This window comes from Nematostella vectensis, chromosome 4, assembly GCF_932526225.1.
Source record: "Nematostella vectensis chromosome 4, jaNemVect1.1, whole genome shotgun sequence".
Lineage (NCBI taxonomy): Eukaryota > Metazoa > Cnidaria > Anthozoa > Actiniaria > Edwardsiidae > Nematostella > Nematostella vectensis.
The window spans coordinates 1,947,245-1,965,946 of NC_064037.1; the positions used below are offsets into that span (position 1 = coordinate 1,947,245).

Below are 18,702 nucleotides of genomic sequence, written 5' to 3' on the forward strand. Positions count from 1 at the left end.
CTCCGCTTACTTCTCCGTCTCCGCTTACTTCTCCATCTCTGCTTATTCTCCATCTCCGCTTATTTTCCATCTCCGCTTACTTCTCCATCTCCGCTTACTTCTTCATCTCCGCTTACTTCTCCATCTCCGCTGTTCTTCTTCATCTCCGCTTACTTCTTCATCTCCGCTTACTTCTCCATCTCCGCTTACTTCTTCATCTCCGCTTAGTTCTCCATCTCCGTATACTTCTTCATCTCCGCTTACTTCTCCATCTCCGCTTACTTCTTCATTTCCGCTTACTTCTTCATTTCCGCTTACTTTTTCATTTCCGCTTACTTCTCCATCTCCTCTTTCTTCTTCATCTCCGCTTACTTCTCCATCTCCGCTTACTTCTCCATCTCCGCTTACTTCTCCATCTCCGCTTACTTCTTCATTTCCGCTTACTTCTTCATTTCCGCTTAGTTCTTCATTTCCGCTTACTTCTCCATCTCCGCTTACTTCTTCATTTCCGCTTACTTCTCCATCTCCGCTTTCTTCTTCATCTCCGTATACTTCTTCATCTCCGCTTACTTCTCCATCTCCGCTGTTCTTCTTCATCTCCGCTTACTTCTTCATCTCCGCTTTCTTCTCCATCTCCGCTTACTTCTTCATCTCCGCTTACTTCTCCATCTCCGCTTACTTCTTCATCTCCGCTTACTTCTTCATCTCCGCTTACTTCTCCATCTCCGCTTACTTCTCCATCTCCGCTTACTTCTTCATTTCCGCTTACTTCTCCATCTCCGCTTACTTCTTCATTTCCGCTTACTTCTTCATTTCCGCTTACTTCTTCATCTCCGCTTACTTCTTCATCTCCGCTTACTTCTTCATTTCCGCTTACTTCTCCATCTCCGCTTACTTCTTCATCTCCGCTTACTTCTCCATCTCCGCTTACTTCTTCATCTTCGCTTACTTCTCCATCTCCGCTTACTTCTTCATCTCCGCTTACTTCTCCATCTCCGCTTACTTCTTCATTTCCGCTTACTTCTTCATTTCCGCTTACTTCTCCATCTCCGCTTACTTCTCCATCTCCGCTTACTTCTCCATCTCCGTATACTTCTTCATCTCCGCTTACTTCTCCATCTCCGCTTACTTCTTCATTTCCGCTTACTTCTTCATTTCCGCTTACTTCTTCATTTCCGCTTACTTCTCCATCTCCGCTTACTTCTCCATCTCCGCTTACTTCTCCATCTCCGCTTACTTCTCCATCTCCGCTTACTTCTCCATCTCCGCTTACTTCTTCATCTCCGCTTACTTCTCCATCTCCGCTTACTTTTTCATTTCCGCTTACTTCTTCATTTCCGCTTACTTCTTCATTTCCGCTTACTTCTCCATCTCCGCTTACTTCTTCATCTCCGCTTACTTCTCCATCTCCGCTTTCTTCTTCATCTCCGCTTACTTCTCCATCTCCGCTTACTTCTTCATTTCCGGTTATTTACGCGTGTAGGTCTTGACACTGCGTCCTTTTCTGGTCAACAGGTGATAAGCAACAACTCGCCGTATTATTATCTGGTCCGCAAGTATCTCGTTCTCCTAACCTGTTTTCCCAGTGCACTTCACCCGCTCTGCTACGGGACCATGAGCAGATTCTACGCCAAGGCTTTCTCAGCTTTCATCCTCTGCAAATGTAAGAATCGAGAATTGTAAAGACGTCATGAGTCCGAGGTTTGATGATGCGAGTTCTAAGTTCTAGAGATAACGTCACGTGTTTTTAACCTGAATAGGTTTATAACGTTTTGTAGCACTAGAGCTAACTTGAGTTATAAAGCTTGCGTCACGACTTTTAGGGCTGACATCACAGGGTTAAGAGCTGACGTCACTGGTTTTAGGGCTGACGTCACTAGTTTTAGATCTGACGTCACAAATTTTAGAGCTGACGTGACAAATTTTAGAGCTGACGTCAGGACTAGTTTTGGAGCTGACATGACTAGTTTAAGAGCTGACACCACTAGTTTTAGAGCTGACATCACAAGGTTTAGAGCTGACGTCACTAATTTTAGAGCTGACGTCACGACTAGTTTTAGTGCTATACAATACAATACAATATAATTTATTTGTACCACAAGATTAAGACCTAAAGAAATCCAGGGTTTCATTTTAAACTTAATTTCCTTTCTTGACACCTTTCTAAGTGGTACATGACAATCAATGATCTCAGTGCTGACATGAATAGTTTAAGAGCTGACATCACTAGTTTTAGAGCTGATGTCAATAATTTTAGAGCTGACGTCACTAGTTTTAGAGCTGACGTCACGACTATTTTTAGAGCTGACATCACTTATTTTAGAGCTGACGTCGCTAATTTTAGAGCTGGCGTCACGACTAGTTTTAGAGCTGACATGAATAGTTTTAGAGCTGATGTCAATGATTTTAGAGCTGACATCACTAGTTTTAGAGCTGACATCATTGTTTTAGAAGTGACGTCGCTTGTTTTAGAGCTGACGTCACTAGTTTTAGAGCTGACTTTACAAGGTTTAGAGCTGACGTCACTAGTTTTAGAGCTGACGTCACTAGTTTTAGAGCTGACATCATTTGTTTTAGAAGTGACGTCACTGTTTTAAAGCTGACGTCACTAGTTTTAGAGCTGACGTCGCTAGTTTAGAGCTGACTTTACAAGGTTTAGAGCTAAATCAAAATGTTGTAGAGCAAACGTCACATGTGGTCAAGCTTACGTCACGGTTTATAAAGCTGCTGAATTATGAAGAAATGACGTTATGAGTTATAGTTATGACGGCAACATAACTGTTGTTTTTGAGTAGTTTCAAAGTTTGCTTCTTCGAGTTCCAATACTTTTGTACATTATATATCCACAACTTGCTTTTATAGCATATGATAGTCTAAGCTAATAAAGGAATCATTATTGTCAGCCTGAATTATGTAAGACTTTTCTCAAAACATACGCACAAAAAAGAAAAAAAAAGCAAGAAAGTAAACAAATTATGATTTCCATATCGTGTCTGGACGCGATGTAGCCCACTCAGGCCCGTGCCCAGGAGTTTTCTTGGGGGGGGGGGGGGGGGGTGCAAAATCCGGGGGGAGGGAATAAGTTCTCTGATAAAAATCTGACCATCCCCAAAAGAACAAAAACGGATTTTCTTTTATACCTTTGCAGTATCTTCACGGGACGTTGATTGTCGGATTTAGCTACGTACCAGAGTGTTCTAGCTTATGCTTTATAATTTTGTCTACAAATAGCACGTCTATTGAGACGAAAGTGGGCCGTTGTGTATGTGTGGGGGTGCGTTAGCACCCCCCTGCCCCCCCCCCCCCCAACCCTGGGTAAGGGCCTGCCACTCAAGGTGATGTTACACGCGTCGTGTCTGGACGTGATGTAGCCCACTCAGGGTGATGTTACACGCGTCGTGTCTGGACGTGATGTAGCCCACTCAGGGTGATGTTACACGCATCGTGTCTGGACGTGATGTAGCCCACTCAAGGTGATGTTACACGCGTCGTGTTTGGACGTGATGTAGCCCACTCAAGGTGATGTTACACGCGTCGTGTTTGGACGTGATGTAGCCCACTCAAGGTGATGTTACACGCGTCGTGTCTGGACGTGATGTAGCCCACTCAGGGTGATGTTACACGCGTCGTGTCTGGACGTGATGTAACCCAATCAAGGTGATGTTACACGCGTCGTGTCTGGACGTGATGTAGCCCACTCAGGGTGATGTTACATGCGTCGTGTCTGGACGTGATGTAGCCCACTCAAGGTGAGGTTACACGCGTCGTGTCTGGACGTGATGAAACCCACTCAAGGAGATGTTACACGCGTCGTGTCTGGACGTGATGTAGCCCACTCAAGGTGATGTTACACGCGTCGTGTCTGGAAGTGATGTAACCCAATCAAGGTGATGTTACACGCGTCGTGTTTGGACGTGATGTAGCCCACTCAGGGTGATGTTACACGCATCGTGTCTGGACGTGATGTAGCCCACTCAAGGTGATGTTACACGCGTCGTGTCTGGACGTGATATAGCCCACTCAAGGTGATGTAACACGTATCGTGCCTGGACGTGATATAGCCCACTCAAGGTGATGTTACACGCGTCGTGTCTGGACGTGATGTAACCCAATCAAGGTGATGTTACACGCGTCGTGTTTGGACGTGATGTAGCCCACTCAGGGTGATGTTACACGCATCGTGTCTGGACGTGATGTAACCCAATCAAGGTGATGTTACACGCGTCGTGTCTGGACGTGATGTAGCCCACTCAAGGTGATGTTACACGCGTCGTGTCTGGACGTGATGTAGCCCACTAAGGGTGATGTTGCACGCATCGTGTCTGGACGTGATGTAGCCAACTTACACGCCGTCGTTTGCAACATCGTTTTTTGGCGCAACAAATGACGCCACCATTTTCTGGGTGCATGTTACACGGATCGTTTGCAACAAAATTTTATAGCCCAGGCTTCGCGTCTGGGCAAAAAGACAATTTTTGGCTAAATTTTCTTGATATGTCGTTTTTTGTTTTATTATTTTGATCCTGATTCAAAATCCTGCAACATGTTGCAAAACAAAATGTTGAGTAAAAATCGAGGCGGAAGACCATGTTACACGGCAATCGTGTTTTTTGAACGATGTTGCAAAACGACGCGTGTAATATCACCTTTACGCTACTGCAACTGCTATCCACAGGGAACCCAAACAGGTTCTTTTGAGATCCAAGTTGATATTCAATCAAAATAAAATGATGGTGAAATAAAAAACAGAGACTAAGTGATGTATAAAAATGTAAAAAAAGGTGGTATCCCCCCCCCCCAAAAAAAAAAAAAAAAAGAAAACACGAGACCGATGATCGAACTCGGACGGCATGGAGCCAAAAGAGAAAAAGATAGACCATACATCCAGACATCCGCTGAATCACCGTATGGCAGCTAAAGCTTTACGGCTAGGCTGGAGATTTCGGCCCCAACACCGCTATCTAGCGAACTGTGTAACACGCAGGTACCGAGGCACCCGCGCATTAATAGGGAGGCAATAACCAGGTTCCTAGCCCTTAAGACCGAAGTCTTATACGGTTACGCCACACACAGCTCGCTGTGACGTAGAGCGAAAAATATCGGGGTCTAGATGGGCGCCTTGGACCTCTTGGGAGGGACTATCCTATAGCGGCGGTGTCATCGACATGCACGTGAATATGTGTTCAATCAACAATGGTCACCACAGAGAACAAATACTGACGCGACCACAAAAATAAGGTTTACGAGAAGAATCTGAGGGTTAACATTATTCTTTTTTACATTGTAATTGGACCCTATACATTACTTACACAACATAGACCTTTCTTGGTTTTGTGAAAATTTGCAGTGAAATCTCTTTTGCATTTTTACCGGGTGCAGGCTACTCTTCACAATGAGGATTATTAGCTAGGGTCAGTATACAAAGTTAGGTAACAGGTAGGTGAGCGAGACTGGTTAAATTATGTTTGAAAGTATTAGCAATTTATCATTTATAGCATTTAACATATTTAGCATTTAAAAAAGAAAGGTACTTGAGAAATAAAAGATTCAAGATGGGTGCAGCGGACCTTTCTGGTGACGGGACGCAGACGTCCTTCCGTGTCAACTAGGAGGAGGAAGCCTCAAATAATAAATCTTGAAGAGGATTTTTTGGACATAGACTGTTCTGAGAGGATTAAAAAGCGATACAACGGTTGAACAACAAGTGAACTCCAAAATATGGTATTTCATCTCCTATTGAGGAATAGTCTAGTGTCCGATTTTCTCTGCTGGTCATATAGCCTCGAATTCCACCGCTGACCCGAGTATCAAAATCGGCCAGTAAAACTTTTGTTTTTCTTAGTTTTCTTCTCTTATCCGACTGAGCTGCCTGGGGAGGAGGCTACAATAAAACCATCCGTACTGACACATTCGATATTAATATTTTATTAGCCAATATAATTATTTACATATCTACAGGTGGCATAAACAAACAAAGAATTCTTATAATAACTATGACGCCTCCAATTCCTCTCCGCCGAAGCCAATCACTTGAGCCGCAAACGAGTCAGCGGTAAAAAACTCTGGGAGTTGCGCAGAGAGTTGCGCAGTGGCGTTACTGGCGTCGAAAGTCCCAGTCTCTGCGCTACCGCCAAGGTCCGCTATTCCCATTAGCGTGGACATGTACTCCGCAAGCTCAGCCTCGGTCATGTGCTCGCCTGTCAATCAAACCGTACACCACGTGACTATCACATGACAAAGCATATCGAATGAATTCGTGTTTCAAAGGTGTTCGTAGTAGAAGTATCGTTGGTTGGTTTCTCAATACTTTAAAGAAATCTTTAAAGTATTGATTAACCACTAGTAGAATTTTTTTTGAATGTAATATATTTTGATTTTTTGCTTTGAGAAGGGCAGAATATTGCTTCTGTAGCGGAATCAGCGTCTCACACGTCGGCCACAGGCAAACAACAACAACAACATCAACAATAACGACAACGACAACAACAACAACAACAACAACAACAACAACAACAACAACAACAACAACACTCAAATAAAGTGTTTTAGAACAGATTGTTAGGGGAATATGTCGCCTAGCGTCGTCGAGACTTTGGCGGAAAATGCTTTCATCAGCTCGATACCTTTGTTCTGCAGCAAAGCAAGCAGCTGATCTCGATTGATTTGGAATCCCTCGTCCGAAGGCTCTCCGAGATGATTGAAGGCATCGTGGAGCTCCATCGGTGACAGCCCGAACGCTGGCCGGTGATTCACGTAAACTGAAAAACAGAAGATTTTGTCGATAATAGATTCTCTTGAATTCTGACTTGAACCTAAGCTGATTTGCACGCGCCGATTTCGTGTAATCGGTGCAAGTCCCCATCTAAAAATCTGACGAAAATCAACAGACGTTTCATGCTGGACCCGATATTTCTGTTCACAGATAGCAGCCGGTTAATCGGTATGCCAAAACTGCCTTAAAACCAACCCGACCCTAAAACAACTACAGTATCCACACTAAGAGGGGTCTAAAGTAAATAACTCCATACCAAAAAATCACACAAGTTTTTAATAAAGCACATCTTGGAGTTTCTGAGTTCAGCAAAAGTTTTACTAAACAAAAGTTTTAGTAATTTCAATCCTACTACGATACTCACGTTTAATAAAGTCACCAAGGTCGATATGAGTCACGTATTTGCCCGTCTCCACATAATTACTGAACTTCACCTCATTTATCATGTCTTCGATCTGAAATGCAATCCCATTAGTGTTTGGTCAGTTTTGGCCGTATCAGGTCAACGAGAAGTATCTATTACATTGATCTTTGATCTGAAATCTCACCAGAAAACGATGGTTCGCCAGATGTAGGGAGCTTGACTGAGGGGGTTAATGGGAAAAAGAGGGGTAGGGTTGGGATTGACAGGAAAGGTCCCGGATGCTTACCTCCTGCTCTGAGGGATAGAAGCCAAGGGCGCGCATGATGTAGGGCACTTGATTTAAGGGGACCTTGACAGAAGTCTTGCGCGTATCAGTGGTATCCACACCCTGACTATAAAACAACAAACACATACCAACATGACGTGATATTCCTAGATCTTTCTAATACAAAAACTATACACTAGGCTGCAGAGGTCGATCAAAACCCGACGTCGCGACGAACGAATGCCGATGGGAGGGCGAGCTTGGCCTGCAGTTTGACCGCTAAGAGCGACATACAGTAATCCTTGCGCCTCAAGGGAGTACACAACCCTGTAGGATTCCACTGTTTTTGTCCTTCGGTCAATACCGTATCTCATAACTTCTGCAGAAAAGATTTCCTTCCAATGGACCGTTCTACAGATGACGGGGGCTCCGAAAGCGAGTCTCCGGCCGGAATTTGTTCACAACAAGGAAGTTGTAAACATACCCTGGTTCCAGAGCCTCGAACGTCTCTCTATTTAGTGGACAGAGGGCTTGCGAGGTCGCTCTGGAACCAGGGTATTGAAAACATAGACATACTCCGACTTGTACTTCGGGCGCTAAAACCACAGGACCCCCATTATCTCACATCCTTGATAATCCAGTCCTGATCATCTACGTGTTCATCTGTCACGCGATTCTTTCACTTACTCTCTGATCTGTGCATAGTAGAAGTAGTCCTCGAGCTCGGCAAAAAGCTCCCCGTCCCTTCCCCCCTCAAGGAGACCATAGAACGGGACGAGGTCTTCTCCACCAAGTCTTGCAGCGGCTTCCAAGGCACTAAGAATAGAAGATAAGACATTCTGTCTTAGCGGGGGTGTGTTTTCTAAGTACTGAGGGGAAACGTGTGTATTTTGTTTGGTGGTCGTACAAGAGGGTAGTTAGCTTAGTAAAGGATTATTAGCCCATGTTATGAAAATTATGGGTATTCGTTTTTGACCTGCCCATGCTATTAGGGTATGTTTGACTTACTCGAGGTTGACCTGCCCTTTGTTATTAGGGTATGTTTGACTTACTCGAGGTTGACCTGCCCTTTGTTATTAGGGTATGTTTTGACTTACTCGAGGTTGACCTGCCCTTTGTTATTAGGGTATGTTTGACTTACTGGAGGTTGACCTGCCCTTTGTTATTAGGGTATGTTTGACTTACTCGAGGTTGACCTGCCCTTTGTTATTAGGGTATGTTTGACTTACTCGGGGTTGACCTGCCCTTTGTTATTAGGGTATGTTTGACTTACTCAAGGATGACCTGCCCTTGTTATTAGGGTATGTTTGACTTACTCGAGGTTGACCTGCCCATGTTATGGCGGGTATGTTTGACTTACTCGAGGTTGACCTGCCCTTTGTTATTAGGTTATGTTTGACTTACTCGAGGTTGACCTGCCCTTTGTTATTAGGGTATGTTTGACTTACTCAAGGTTGACCTGCCCTTTGTTATTAGGGTATGTTTGACTTACTCGAGGTTGACCTGCCCTTTGTTATTAGGGTATGTTTGACTTACTCGAGGTTGACCTGCCCTTTGTTATTAGGGTATGTTTGACTTACTCGAGGTTGACCTGCCCTTTGTTATGGCGGGTATGTTTGACTTACTCGAGGTTGACCTGCCCTTTGTTATTAGGGTATGTTTGACTTACTCGAGGTTGACCTGCTCTTTGTTATTAAGGTATGTTTAACTTACTCGAGGTTGACCTGCCCTTTGTTATTGAGGTATGTTTAACTTACTCGAGGTTGACCTGCCCTTTGTTATTAGGGTATATTTGACTTACTCGAGGTTGACCTGCTCTTTGTTATTAGGGTATGTTTGACTTACTCGAGGTTGACCTGCCCTTTGTTATTAGGGTATGTTTGACTTACTCGAGGTTGACCTGCCCTTTGTTATTAGGGTATGTTTGACTTACTCGAGGTTGACCTGCCACATCAGCACAGAACAGTCTTGTCCTCCTGCTGTGAAGATGTACTTGCCATCAAACGAACAAGCAAGATTGGTCACCTGGGAAACAAAGACCACACAATTTTCATCAATTTTAATTTTCCGAAAGAACAACTACATCAAGTCAAATCTGTGAAGCTATCACAACATAAATCGGGGTCTCAGGGCTGTCCTCATTTTGCTTATAATGTCTCTTACATCAGAGTAAAATAAAAGAAATAAATGCACACGAGTGGCAAGCACGTAAATGTCACCCAATAATTGCTAACATTATCTGGGTGCACGTAAATGTCACCCAATAGTTGCTTACATTATCTGGGTGCGCGATGAGCGACATCGTCTTGTGCGGGTTACCATCAAGTGGTAAGATCTGAAGTCCCACCTACAGACAGGGAAACACAAGTGTTATCATACTTAAACATAAACCTGTTGGACATCCTAGCCTGGATGTGATTCACTCATGTTTTCACACAAAGATTTAGCAAAGTCAAGTAATGGGGTGGCTTGTCCACTGTAATGTAAGTCATGTAGCGAGTCACATCCTAGCATAGCGTGACAAGAGATTACATTACCTTGTCCATGGTAATGTTTGTCATGTAGCGAGTCACATCCTAGCATAGCGTGACAAGAGATTACATTACCTTGTCCATGGTAATGTTTGTCATGTAGTGAGTCACATCCTAGCATAGCGTGACAAGAGATTACATTACCTTGTCCATGGTAATGTTTGTCATGTAGCGAGTCACATCCTAGCATAGCGTGACAAGAGATTACATTACCTTGTCCATGGTAATGTTTGTCATGTAGTGAGTCACATCCTAGCATAGCGTGAAAAGAGATTACATTACCTTGTCCCTGGTAATATATATCATGTAGCGAGTCACATCCTAGCAGAGCGTGAAAAGAGATTACATTACCTTGTCCATTGTAACATAAGTCATGTGGCGAGTCACATCCTATCATAGCGTGAAAAGAGATTACATTACCTTGTCCATAGTAATATATATCATGTAGCGAGTCACATCCTAGCAGAGCGTGAAAAGAGATTACATTACCTTGTCCATGGTAATGTAAGTCATGTGGTGAGTCACATCCTAGCATAGCGTCACAAGAGATTACATTACCTTATGGTAATATATATTATGTAGCGAGTCACATACTATCATACCGTGACAAGAGATTACGTTACCGTGTCCATGGTAATGTATGTCATGTAGCGAGTCACATCCTAACATAGCATGACAAGAGATTACGTTACCGTGTCCATGGTAATGTAAGTCATGTGGCGAGTCACATCCTATCATAGCGTGACAAGAGATTACGTTACCTTGTCCATGGTAAAGTATGTCATGTAGTGAGTCACATCCTAACATAGCATGACAAGAGATTACATTACCTTCTCAATTGTAATGTATGTGATTAAGTGTGTCACGCTACAACATAGTCATGTAGCGTGTCACACTACATCAAATCGTGACAAGAGATTGTGTTACCTTGTCCATGGTAATGTATGTCATGTAGCGAGTCTCTCTGTCATCATAGGCAGGCAGCACGACGACCCTGGATGGAAATAACACGAGTGAGACTGGAATCACTAAAAACATGTAATAAATAAGAATAGTAAAACAATGAGTATTCACGTTATCTTGTACCAAAACGGAACAAATAAAGAACTGGCAAAACAAGGATTCAATTTTTAGTGGGGAGAGAACTTACTTTTTTAGTGGTGTTCCGTAAGTTGGGCCCAGAAGTGTCCTACGGCACATCTTGGTAGTGGAATTGATCAACTTCATTTTGAACTGCGAAATTAAATGACTCTATCAGTCTACATTCTTTAACCACAATAAAAATGAACCTAGGTTTTGATAAGTTAGCCTAAATAGGTTGTCATATATGATTTAGTGAAAAGTCTTATTTAATCAAGAAAAGAAGACCAAATACATTTAAAAAACATGCTCGTGTTGTTTAAATCAACACCAAAAGGTGGAGTCATCAGTATACCTGATCGTTGGCGATTACTAGAAAGTTCTCCTTGACAATTGGTGGGTACCACGCAAGGCATTGTGGGACAGCGCTCTGCTCAATGCGGTCTGACCCCAATAGTCTTACGTCATCCGTAGTACTAGATTCCAGGTCATACTCTACTAGAACACGGTCATGGCCCACAGATAGAAGCCTGGGTACAGTGCTGTCCAACGCAACGCCAAACGAAATATCTAAGGTTTCAAAAGAGTGACGTGTTTAGATTTCAAAAGTCCTGAGCTGGCTCAATCTGGATCAAAGGTTCTAGAATCTCAGTGATTCCATTCCCATGTTCAATCTTACCTGCGATAGATTTGTAGTGAGCCCTCTGTTTACCAACATACACCCACGGTTTGACATCATCATCAGGCTGGAACTTGAAGATCGTCACGCAACGATCAAGGTCCTGAAGAAACACAGAAACGTATTTGTGGAGGCACACGTGAGGAATCAACGAGGAGAACATTTGAATTAAGTGTATGGTGTTGGAGGTAAAAATTATAACAAAAAACAAGATGCAAGCGAAAGAGTGAGTTAACACAAGTAAGAATCGGTCGAAGGCAAGCGCACGTTGAAGAACATCTAGCAGTTGCATTCTATTTAACTTAGAATCTGATAATTATGTGTGATGTGCTTGCGAGTGCAATACACTTGCTAGTGAAACCAGGCTTTTACATGTAAACATATGACGTTCCTGGATTATTTCACACAAAAAACAGGTTACATGACATCAATATATATTGCATCCACTTACAGCTGAAGCAATGTACTTGGAGTCGTGGGAAAACTTGATGTGTGTCACGCAATCATGGCAATGATTAAAGACAGCAACTCCGTCATCACAGCCCTCGTCACGCAACGTGATGGCATCTAGTACACGCACACTACCGTCCGTGAAACCAAGAGCTGTGAAAAAGTTCGTAATAATCTCAGCATCTGCTGACTGCCCATTGTGAGTTAACTAATAAATAATATAAACCCTCTAGTTGGCTTTAGTTTTATTTGGCTTCAAGAAAGGCCATACTGTAGTCGTCAGTACAACTGTGAAGTTCTTACTCACCTATCAGGTCCCCAGGGGGGCTGAAAGCAATACACTGGATCATCAACTGGCGTCGGTCAAACTGCCGGCTGTTCACTAGTGTCCTAGACAAGAATTAAATTATGAAGGCTTAATGACAAACTCTTGTGGGCTCCTCCTAATGGTCCGGGGAAATCCTTTTTGTGGCCCAAAAAAGAAAAATGCTGGATGCATGCCTCAGGGAGTAGCCATTTTGACAGGAGTTACTTTCAGTCATTGATCCGTTTTAGATCTTAATTAAGAGTTATTAAGAGGTGTATGATTAGCTGTGGCCTGAATCTGACTCTGGCGACATAGAAAAGCATCTCACACGCGTTCTATTGATTACAAACACTGGATCTTACAGGTTTTGCGCCAGTGTAGCTCCAAGTTGCAAGGAGTAAGCTTACTTGTTCTGATAGTCCCACACTTGAAGGAGTCCTGAGTAGCTTCCAATGCATAGTTGATGGCTGAGGAAAAACAAGGGAAATGATCATTCTCAAAGTTGGCCAATAGCCAGAGGGTTAAGAAGAATCATCCTACTTGGGGGGGAGGTCTGCCCAAATGAAGGAAAATTAAGACCCACCCCCCAAATAAGGGAAAAATCCAATGTATTGGCCTGCAAGAGAAGTTACTCTGTGGGCGCAGCAGACAAAAGAAGGCTCCATACTTTTTCCATAATCTCAAACCTGCATAATTTGGTTACTTATTAATGATAGAAGTTTTTCCATGTTATGCAAAAAAAAACTGTCACGCTGCAGTTGGGTGTAAGTGGTCATGCTCAAATAATAGTTAACTTTAATGCAGGAGAACATACTCTGTTGGGTGACAAGCGATGGCATTCACAGTACTATCATGTTCCTGCCTCAAAAACTAGAAAAAAATACAAAGGGATCGTTAAACAATATAAGTCACAGAATCAGAGATTCAGTACAGCAGTGAAACAGTAGAGATGTCTCAAACTCTTCCCATACCTCCCCATAACAAACATGCACAGGGTAACAACCAAGATGTCATCACTCTTCCTATACCTCCCCATAACTAACATGCACAGGGTAACCACCCAGATGTCACCAGACTCTTCCCATACCTCCTCATAACTAAAAAGCACAGGGTAACCACTCAGATGTCATCACTCTTCCCATACCTCCCCATAACTAACATGCACAGGGTAACAACCCAGATGTCACCAGACTCTTCCCATACCTCCCCATAACTAACATGCACAGGGTAACCACCCAAATGTCACCACCCTTCCCATACCTCCCCATGACTAACATGCACAGGGTAACCACCCAGATGTCACCAGACTTTTCCCATACCTCCGCATAACTAACATGCACAGGGTAACCACCAAGATGTCACCAGACTTTTCCCATACCTCCCCATAGCTAACATGCACAGGGTAACCACCAAGATGTCACCACCCTTCCCATACCTCCCCATAACTAACATGCACAGGGTAACCACCAAGACATCACCACTCTTTCCATACCTCCCCATGACTAACATGCACAGGGTAACCACCAAGATGTCACCACTCTTCCTCCCTAAAACTACAGTAACAAGCAAAGGAAAAGGAACCTACCTGGAAATTGTTGGACGTTGGTGAGAAATAGCCGACATTGGCAGTGAATGTACTGACGGTGAAGTCATTTACAATAAAGGGTGTAGCATCTAGGGTGGAGCTTGCAGGGAATTGCGGCTTCCTACTTGACCTGGGTAAGAGGAAACAAAGGGGTATAATCAGGTGACATTAAATATGGCGTCTCAATATGATGTACACAAAAGAATATTTACTGTTTCTATGACATTTTTTTGCTCATAAGACTATTAGGTAGGGTCCAAGGAGGTTGGTACCTCCCTGGTCTAGGTGGGGTCCAAGGGTGTGGTCACCTCCCTGGTCTAGGTAGGGTCCTAGTGTGTGGTCACCTCCCTGGTCTAGGTAGGGTTCTAGTGTGTGGTCACCTCCCTGGTCTAGGTGGGGTCCAAGGGTTTGGTCACCTCCTGGTCTAGGTAGGGTCCAAGGGTGTGGTCACCTCCCTGGTCTAGGTGTGGTCCAAGGGTGTGGTCACCTCCCTGGTCTAGGTGGAGTCCAAGGGTGTGGTCACCTCCCTAGTCTAGTTGGGGTCCAAGGGTGTGGTCACCTTCCTGGTCTAGGTGGGGTCCAAGGGTGTGGTCACTTTCCTTGGTTACTGAATTGTATAGGAAACGTAAAGAAGCTAAATACAAATGTATCTCATGCCATGTTCTATGTATATAGATGTTCACCACTTCAGGGTTGACTTCCCCTTTTCACAAGTTTCCTTGATCTGTCGCTACATACGCTGTTGGGTTGATACAATTCTTTTGTTTTGCAAAATCTCCAGATAATGGCATGGCTTATGTCACGGCTTAATATCCTGGGCTATGAATCGAAACTACATTATACCATCTGAAATACTGATGTGTTAACTCAATGTTTAAATATGTGTTTTCTAACATCCTTACTCTGAGGGAGGTACTTTTGGAGTGTAGGAAAATGAAACAGAGTTGATGGGACCAGCTTCAAAATGTTTGTACCTGAAAGATAAAAGGCAACATTTTGATGACACTTAATGACACCTATTTCCCTTATTCAGTCTATTTATCTTTTTGTCCAAGCTCTACTCACCAGTTTGACAGCCTCAGCTGTTGGTCCAGGAAGCGAACATGTCCAGCCATATCACCAGTCACAATGTACCTAAGACAGGTAATATGTTTAGAGTTGAAATCTGACAACAATTGTTACAACAGATAGCAAAATGATGGTGATACAAGGAGGGTAAATACCAGAGCAGAACTTCATTAGAGAAATGATGCCCCTTCCCCCCTAATGATATTATGCCCCCAAGTTTAATACCAAGAAGGGGGCAAGGGTCATGGCAGCTTGCCATATACATAACCCCATGCTTGTCCTGTTACTCACTTCTCTGCTGTCGTAAGCACAGTCAGGGCCTTGTCCTGAAGCTTTACTATCTTAAATGCCTTCCTGTTGCAGGGTAAACCCTTCCCAGCATGCTCCCAAACAACTATGTTACCACAGCTCGTAGCAGTAAGCGCACGGGTGCAATTATCCTGGAATACAGACTGGCTGTATTGTCCAACACTTCTGTTAAAATCCTGGGAGGTAAAAAAGAAATACAGGGCTTCTGGAATTACGCAGAAAAAAACTCTAAATTACGCACTAAATTACGCGGGATCTTGCAATACATTTTTCTTTAAAAATCAAAATTTTGCTGGATTCTTTACTGAATTACGCACTAAATTACACGGAATATCAACTGTTACGCCCAAACTACATTTTGTACCGAAGGAAAGCACGAAATAACTTGAAAAGGTGATTTTTTTGCGTGAAAATATCTTAGGCAAGTTTTCATTGGCTCCTAGCTACCAGCCTATAAAAAAGGTATTTTATTATTAGTCCTAGGCCTTCGCGGTTGAGCAAAGAATGCCTAGTCATTTTATTTGTATCTCTCTAGAATATCTCTCTTTTTTTACGAGAAATAGAGGTAAGAACCCATCAGCTGTGCAATTAAATGTTTTGTCTTTCAAAATTTAGCCAAATTATGCGGGATTACGTGGAAATTTGCGGATTACGCGGATTACGCGGAAAAAGCCAAATTACGCGCTTCCGCACAAGCGCGTAATTCCAGGAGCCCTGGAAATAGCATATTTATACTGTAGCCTTGTTCAAAGATGAATTTGAAACTTGAATTAGAATAAAGACAAATGTATTCACCCAGTAACATTTGTTGTACAGTTCTTGTGGGTTACATACCTTGTCCGTGAGGGGAGGAGCAACAAACTCTAGTGAACCTTCAACCTGAAATAATAAAAGACAACAACAAAAGTTCAAGTCATTTCCTATCTATTCTACCAAAGGGGTTAGGAAGCAATGCACCTGACTATGCAGCTCAGCTAACCAAGTGTTGCATGATCGGCAACAGAGTATAGCTTCATGTAGGACGTATTGGTAGGAGGTGGTGTACTGGGGGAACATGCAATATTGGGCACCCCCAATAATTAAATAACTTATAAAGAAATGGTTAGTAGGGCGCGGCAGTGCCTCTAATTTTTTTATTAATGTTTCTGTACCATGCCCCAATAGTTTGACTGCTATTACAGTTCTGTATATAATCCTGCCAATGTCATTTGATATCTGTATAATCAACTAGAAATACAGGCTTGAAAGTGACATACCAGAGAATAGAAGACTACTTGAGAGGTACTGTTGCTGACCAGCTGTGATGTATCATCAGCATTAAAGGTAATAAATGTCTGAAATATGCACAATAATAATAATAATAATAATAATGCTCGTTTATTTCAACCGTTTGCAGTTCTTTTACAACTGAATTACCGGTAGGGTCAGCTAACTACAAAATACATTACACCATACATAATTCATAATAACATTAAATCCCCAGCATATTGCGCTGAGACGAATTTGGAAAAACGGTCCGTGCGACCCGGAACCACACTATGTGAGCGCTTAGATCTTAGGGAGTATGGCGAGTTGGAGGATATAAGTCTGACTCGCCATACTCCCTAAGATCTAAGCGCTCACAAAAAGGAAGTCAAGATGAGTATGAGCACTAAGAGCAGGATTTTGGTTGTAAAACATGTTTATACATTCGAGTTAAAGTTGGGATAAGAAGAACGAGGTCTGAAGTCTCACATAACACAAAAATCAGTGTATGTTTTCTTTGACAAAGCCAAGTACTGTATTTAATTTTATGCAACCAAAAGATTAGCATAATACAGTAACTAAAGCCTAGGGCAAACACTATCAACTTTGCTGATAGTATTCCTGGTGCACTTTGCTTTGGGTAACAATAAGACAAAGAAAATGTGGAAATATGTGACAAAATGATCACCTGCATTCCATAATCACCGTCAAGTGTCGTAGAACACATGGGTGTATCCCCATCAACAGTCCAATCCCACACTAAGACCGTCTGCAGCACAAAACAAAGACATGGAACAATTAGTCAAGAATGCTGTTATAACTAATAATGATCATCATTATTACAAAAATCAACGGATTAACCTCCAGTCATGTGTCTTATTGTTACCGCTGGATGTTTACCTTCATTGTAATATGTTGTTGTCGAAAATACATAGGAGCTGTATTTTACTCAAGGCTTTTTCTCACCTGGGGTAAGGTATTACTGATTGTAGCAATATACTTTGCATCAGGAGACATGGCAATGGCAGCACATCCATCAGGGTGAGGATCAAACATTGTCTGCACAGGGATCCTACATTTAAAGAAGAGACATTATTGAACAATCTGATAGGAATTAACTATCACAAAGAATAAAAGAATAGTACCCGGTGAATGAGTCCCAGACAATGACCATGTTGTTACTGCCTTTGTCAGCAGTGGCTATCCAACGTCTGTCTTCACTAACACATGTGCATGAAATGGCATTGCTCTGAAAAAAATAACATACCATCTTAACTTAAAATCATCACAAAAAAACTCTTTGGACATAGGGTTAACATTATGTTTTATACAAAATACAAAAAAAAAACATTTATAACTTACCAGCTGTTAACATGTACACCACAATCAGGCAAAATTTTAAAATAGCAAGTAACTTAAGTAATTACTTACGTGCCCTTGTAAAAGTTGCTGTTTATTCTCCTCAAAATTAAACAGTACTCCAGCATGTGCATTGACAAAGAACACCATCTAAAACAACGGACATAGAATTTAACAATTTACCTTGCAAACAAATTGGTGCAAAGATTTGATAAATGTTGGATCATGTTTCCTTTGGTAAAAAGGAAACATGATCTTTACGAAACCATCTTTACACCAACAACCGTTTTAGAAGTAAAACAGCAGTCACTCATAATGACTTACCTTTCGCTTCCCATCAGACAAGTTATGTGCAGGTACTTGCCTATTTATACCATATGCCCAACAGATATTCTGGATAGAACAAAAGCAAAGTGAAATCTTTCGATCTAACAGGAACAAACTCCGCTGTCGAGTGAAACTTACCAACGCAGTTGTTTTGACAGAGCTGTCTTTTTCGACTTGTTCCACATTCAAATCATCTCTAGCGGTCGCGCTTGCAACACGAGACTGTGCCCCAGACCTTTCTTCGTTATCTTCCATTATTGTTGCACCGAGAAGTGTTTTAGATATCGACTTCAAGGGGAATGTTTTTCTATTATTTGTACCTGTCTTTGAGATTTTCGTTATGGCTGAAGTTGCCAAGGGATACTGAGCCCACGGTGTCTAA

General features: G+C 42.5%; 2 protein-coding genes across 8 annotated transcripts in view; one reads left to right on the forward strand and one right to left on the reverse strand.

Annotated features, from left to right (window-relative positions):
- LOC5509215 (neuropeptide Y receptor type 1) overlaps nucleotides 1–2,888 on the forward strand; it is a 35,512-nt gene extending 32,624 nt beyond the window's left edge. For all 7 annotated transcript variants that reach the window (XM_048726160.1, XM_048726163.1, XM_048726162.1 and 4 more), the window contains one exon: nucleotides 1,495–2,888. In XM_048726160.1, the coding sequence (XP_048582117.1) occupies nucleotides 1,495–1,662 (168 nt within the window). In that variant the 3' untranslated portion in view covers nucleotides 1,663–2,888. The remainder of the gene's footprint in view (nucleotides 1–1,494) is intronic.
- A 3,000-nt stretch (nucleotides 2,889–5,888) lies between these two features.
- Nucleotides 5,889–18,695, reverse strand: LOC116616157 (cilia- and flagella-associated protein 251). Its single transcript, XM_032378087.2, has 27 exons — nucleotides 18,459–18,695; nucleotides 18,318–18,386; nucleotides 18,066–18,143; nucleotides 17,780–17,883; nucleotides 17,601–17,706; nucleotides 17,323–17,403; nucleotides 16,646–16,723; nucleotides 16,224–16,268; nucleotides 15,372–15,565; nucleotides 15,078–15,146; nucleotides 14,915–14,986; nucleotides 14,013–14,142; nucleotides 13,242–13,297; nucleotides 12,835–12,894; nucleotides 12,428–12,510; nucleotides 12,122–12,273; nucleotides 11,671–11,773; nucleotides 11,347–11,561; nucleotides 11,062–11,144; nucleotides 10,839–10,905; nucleotides 9,656–9,727; nucleotides 9,314–9,405; nucleotides 8,068–8,196; nucleotides 7,402–7,507; nucleotides 7,116–7,206; nucleotides 6,603–6,737; nucleotides 5,889–6,176 (listed from the first exon to the last, which is right to left on the reverse strand). Exons 1-27 carry the CDS (start codon nucleotides 18,573–18,575, stop codon nucleotides 5,971–5,973), a joined length of 2,793 nt encoding a protein of 930 aa, XP_032233978.2. The 5' UTR covers nucleotides 18,576–18,695; the 3' UTR covers nucleotides 5,889–5,970.
- Between the last annotated feature and the right edge of the window lie 7 nt (nucleotides 18,696–18,702).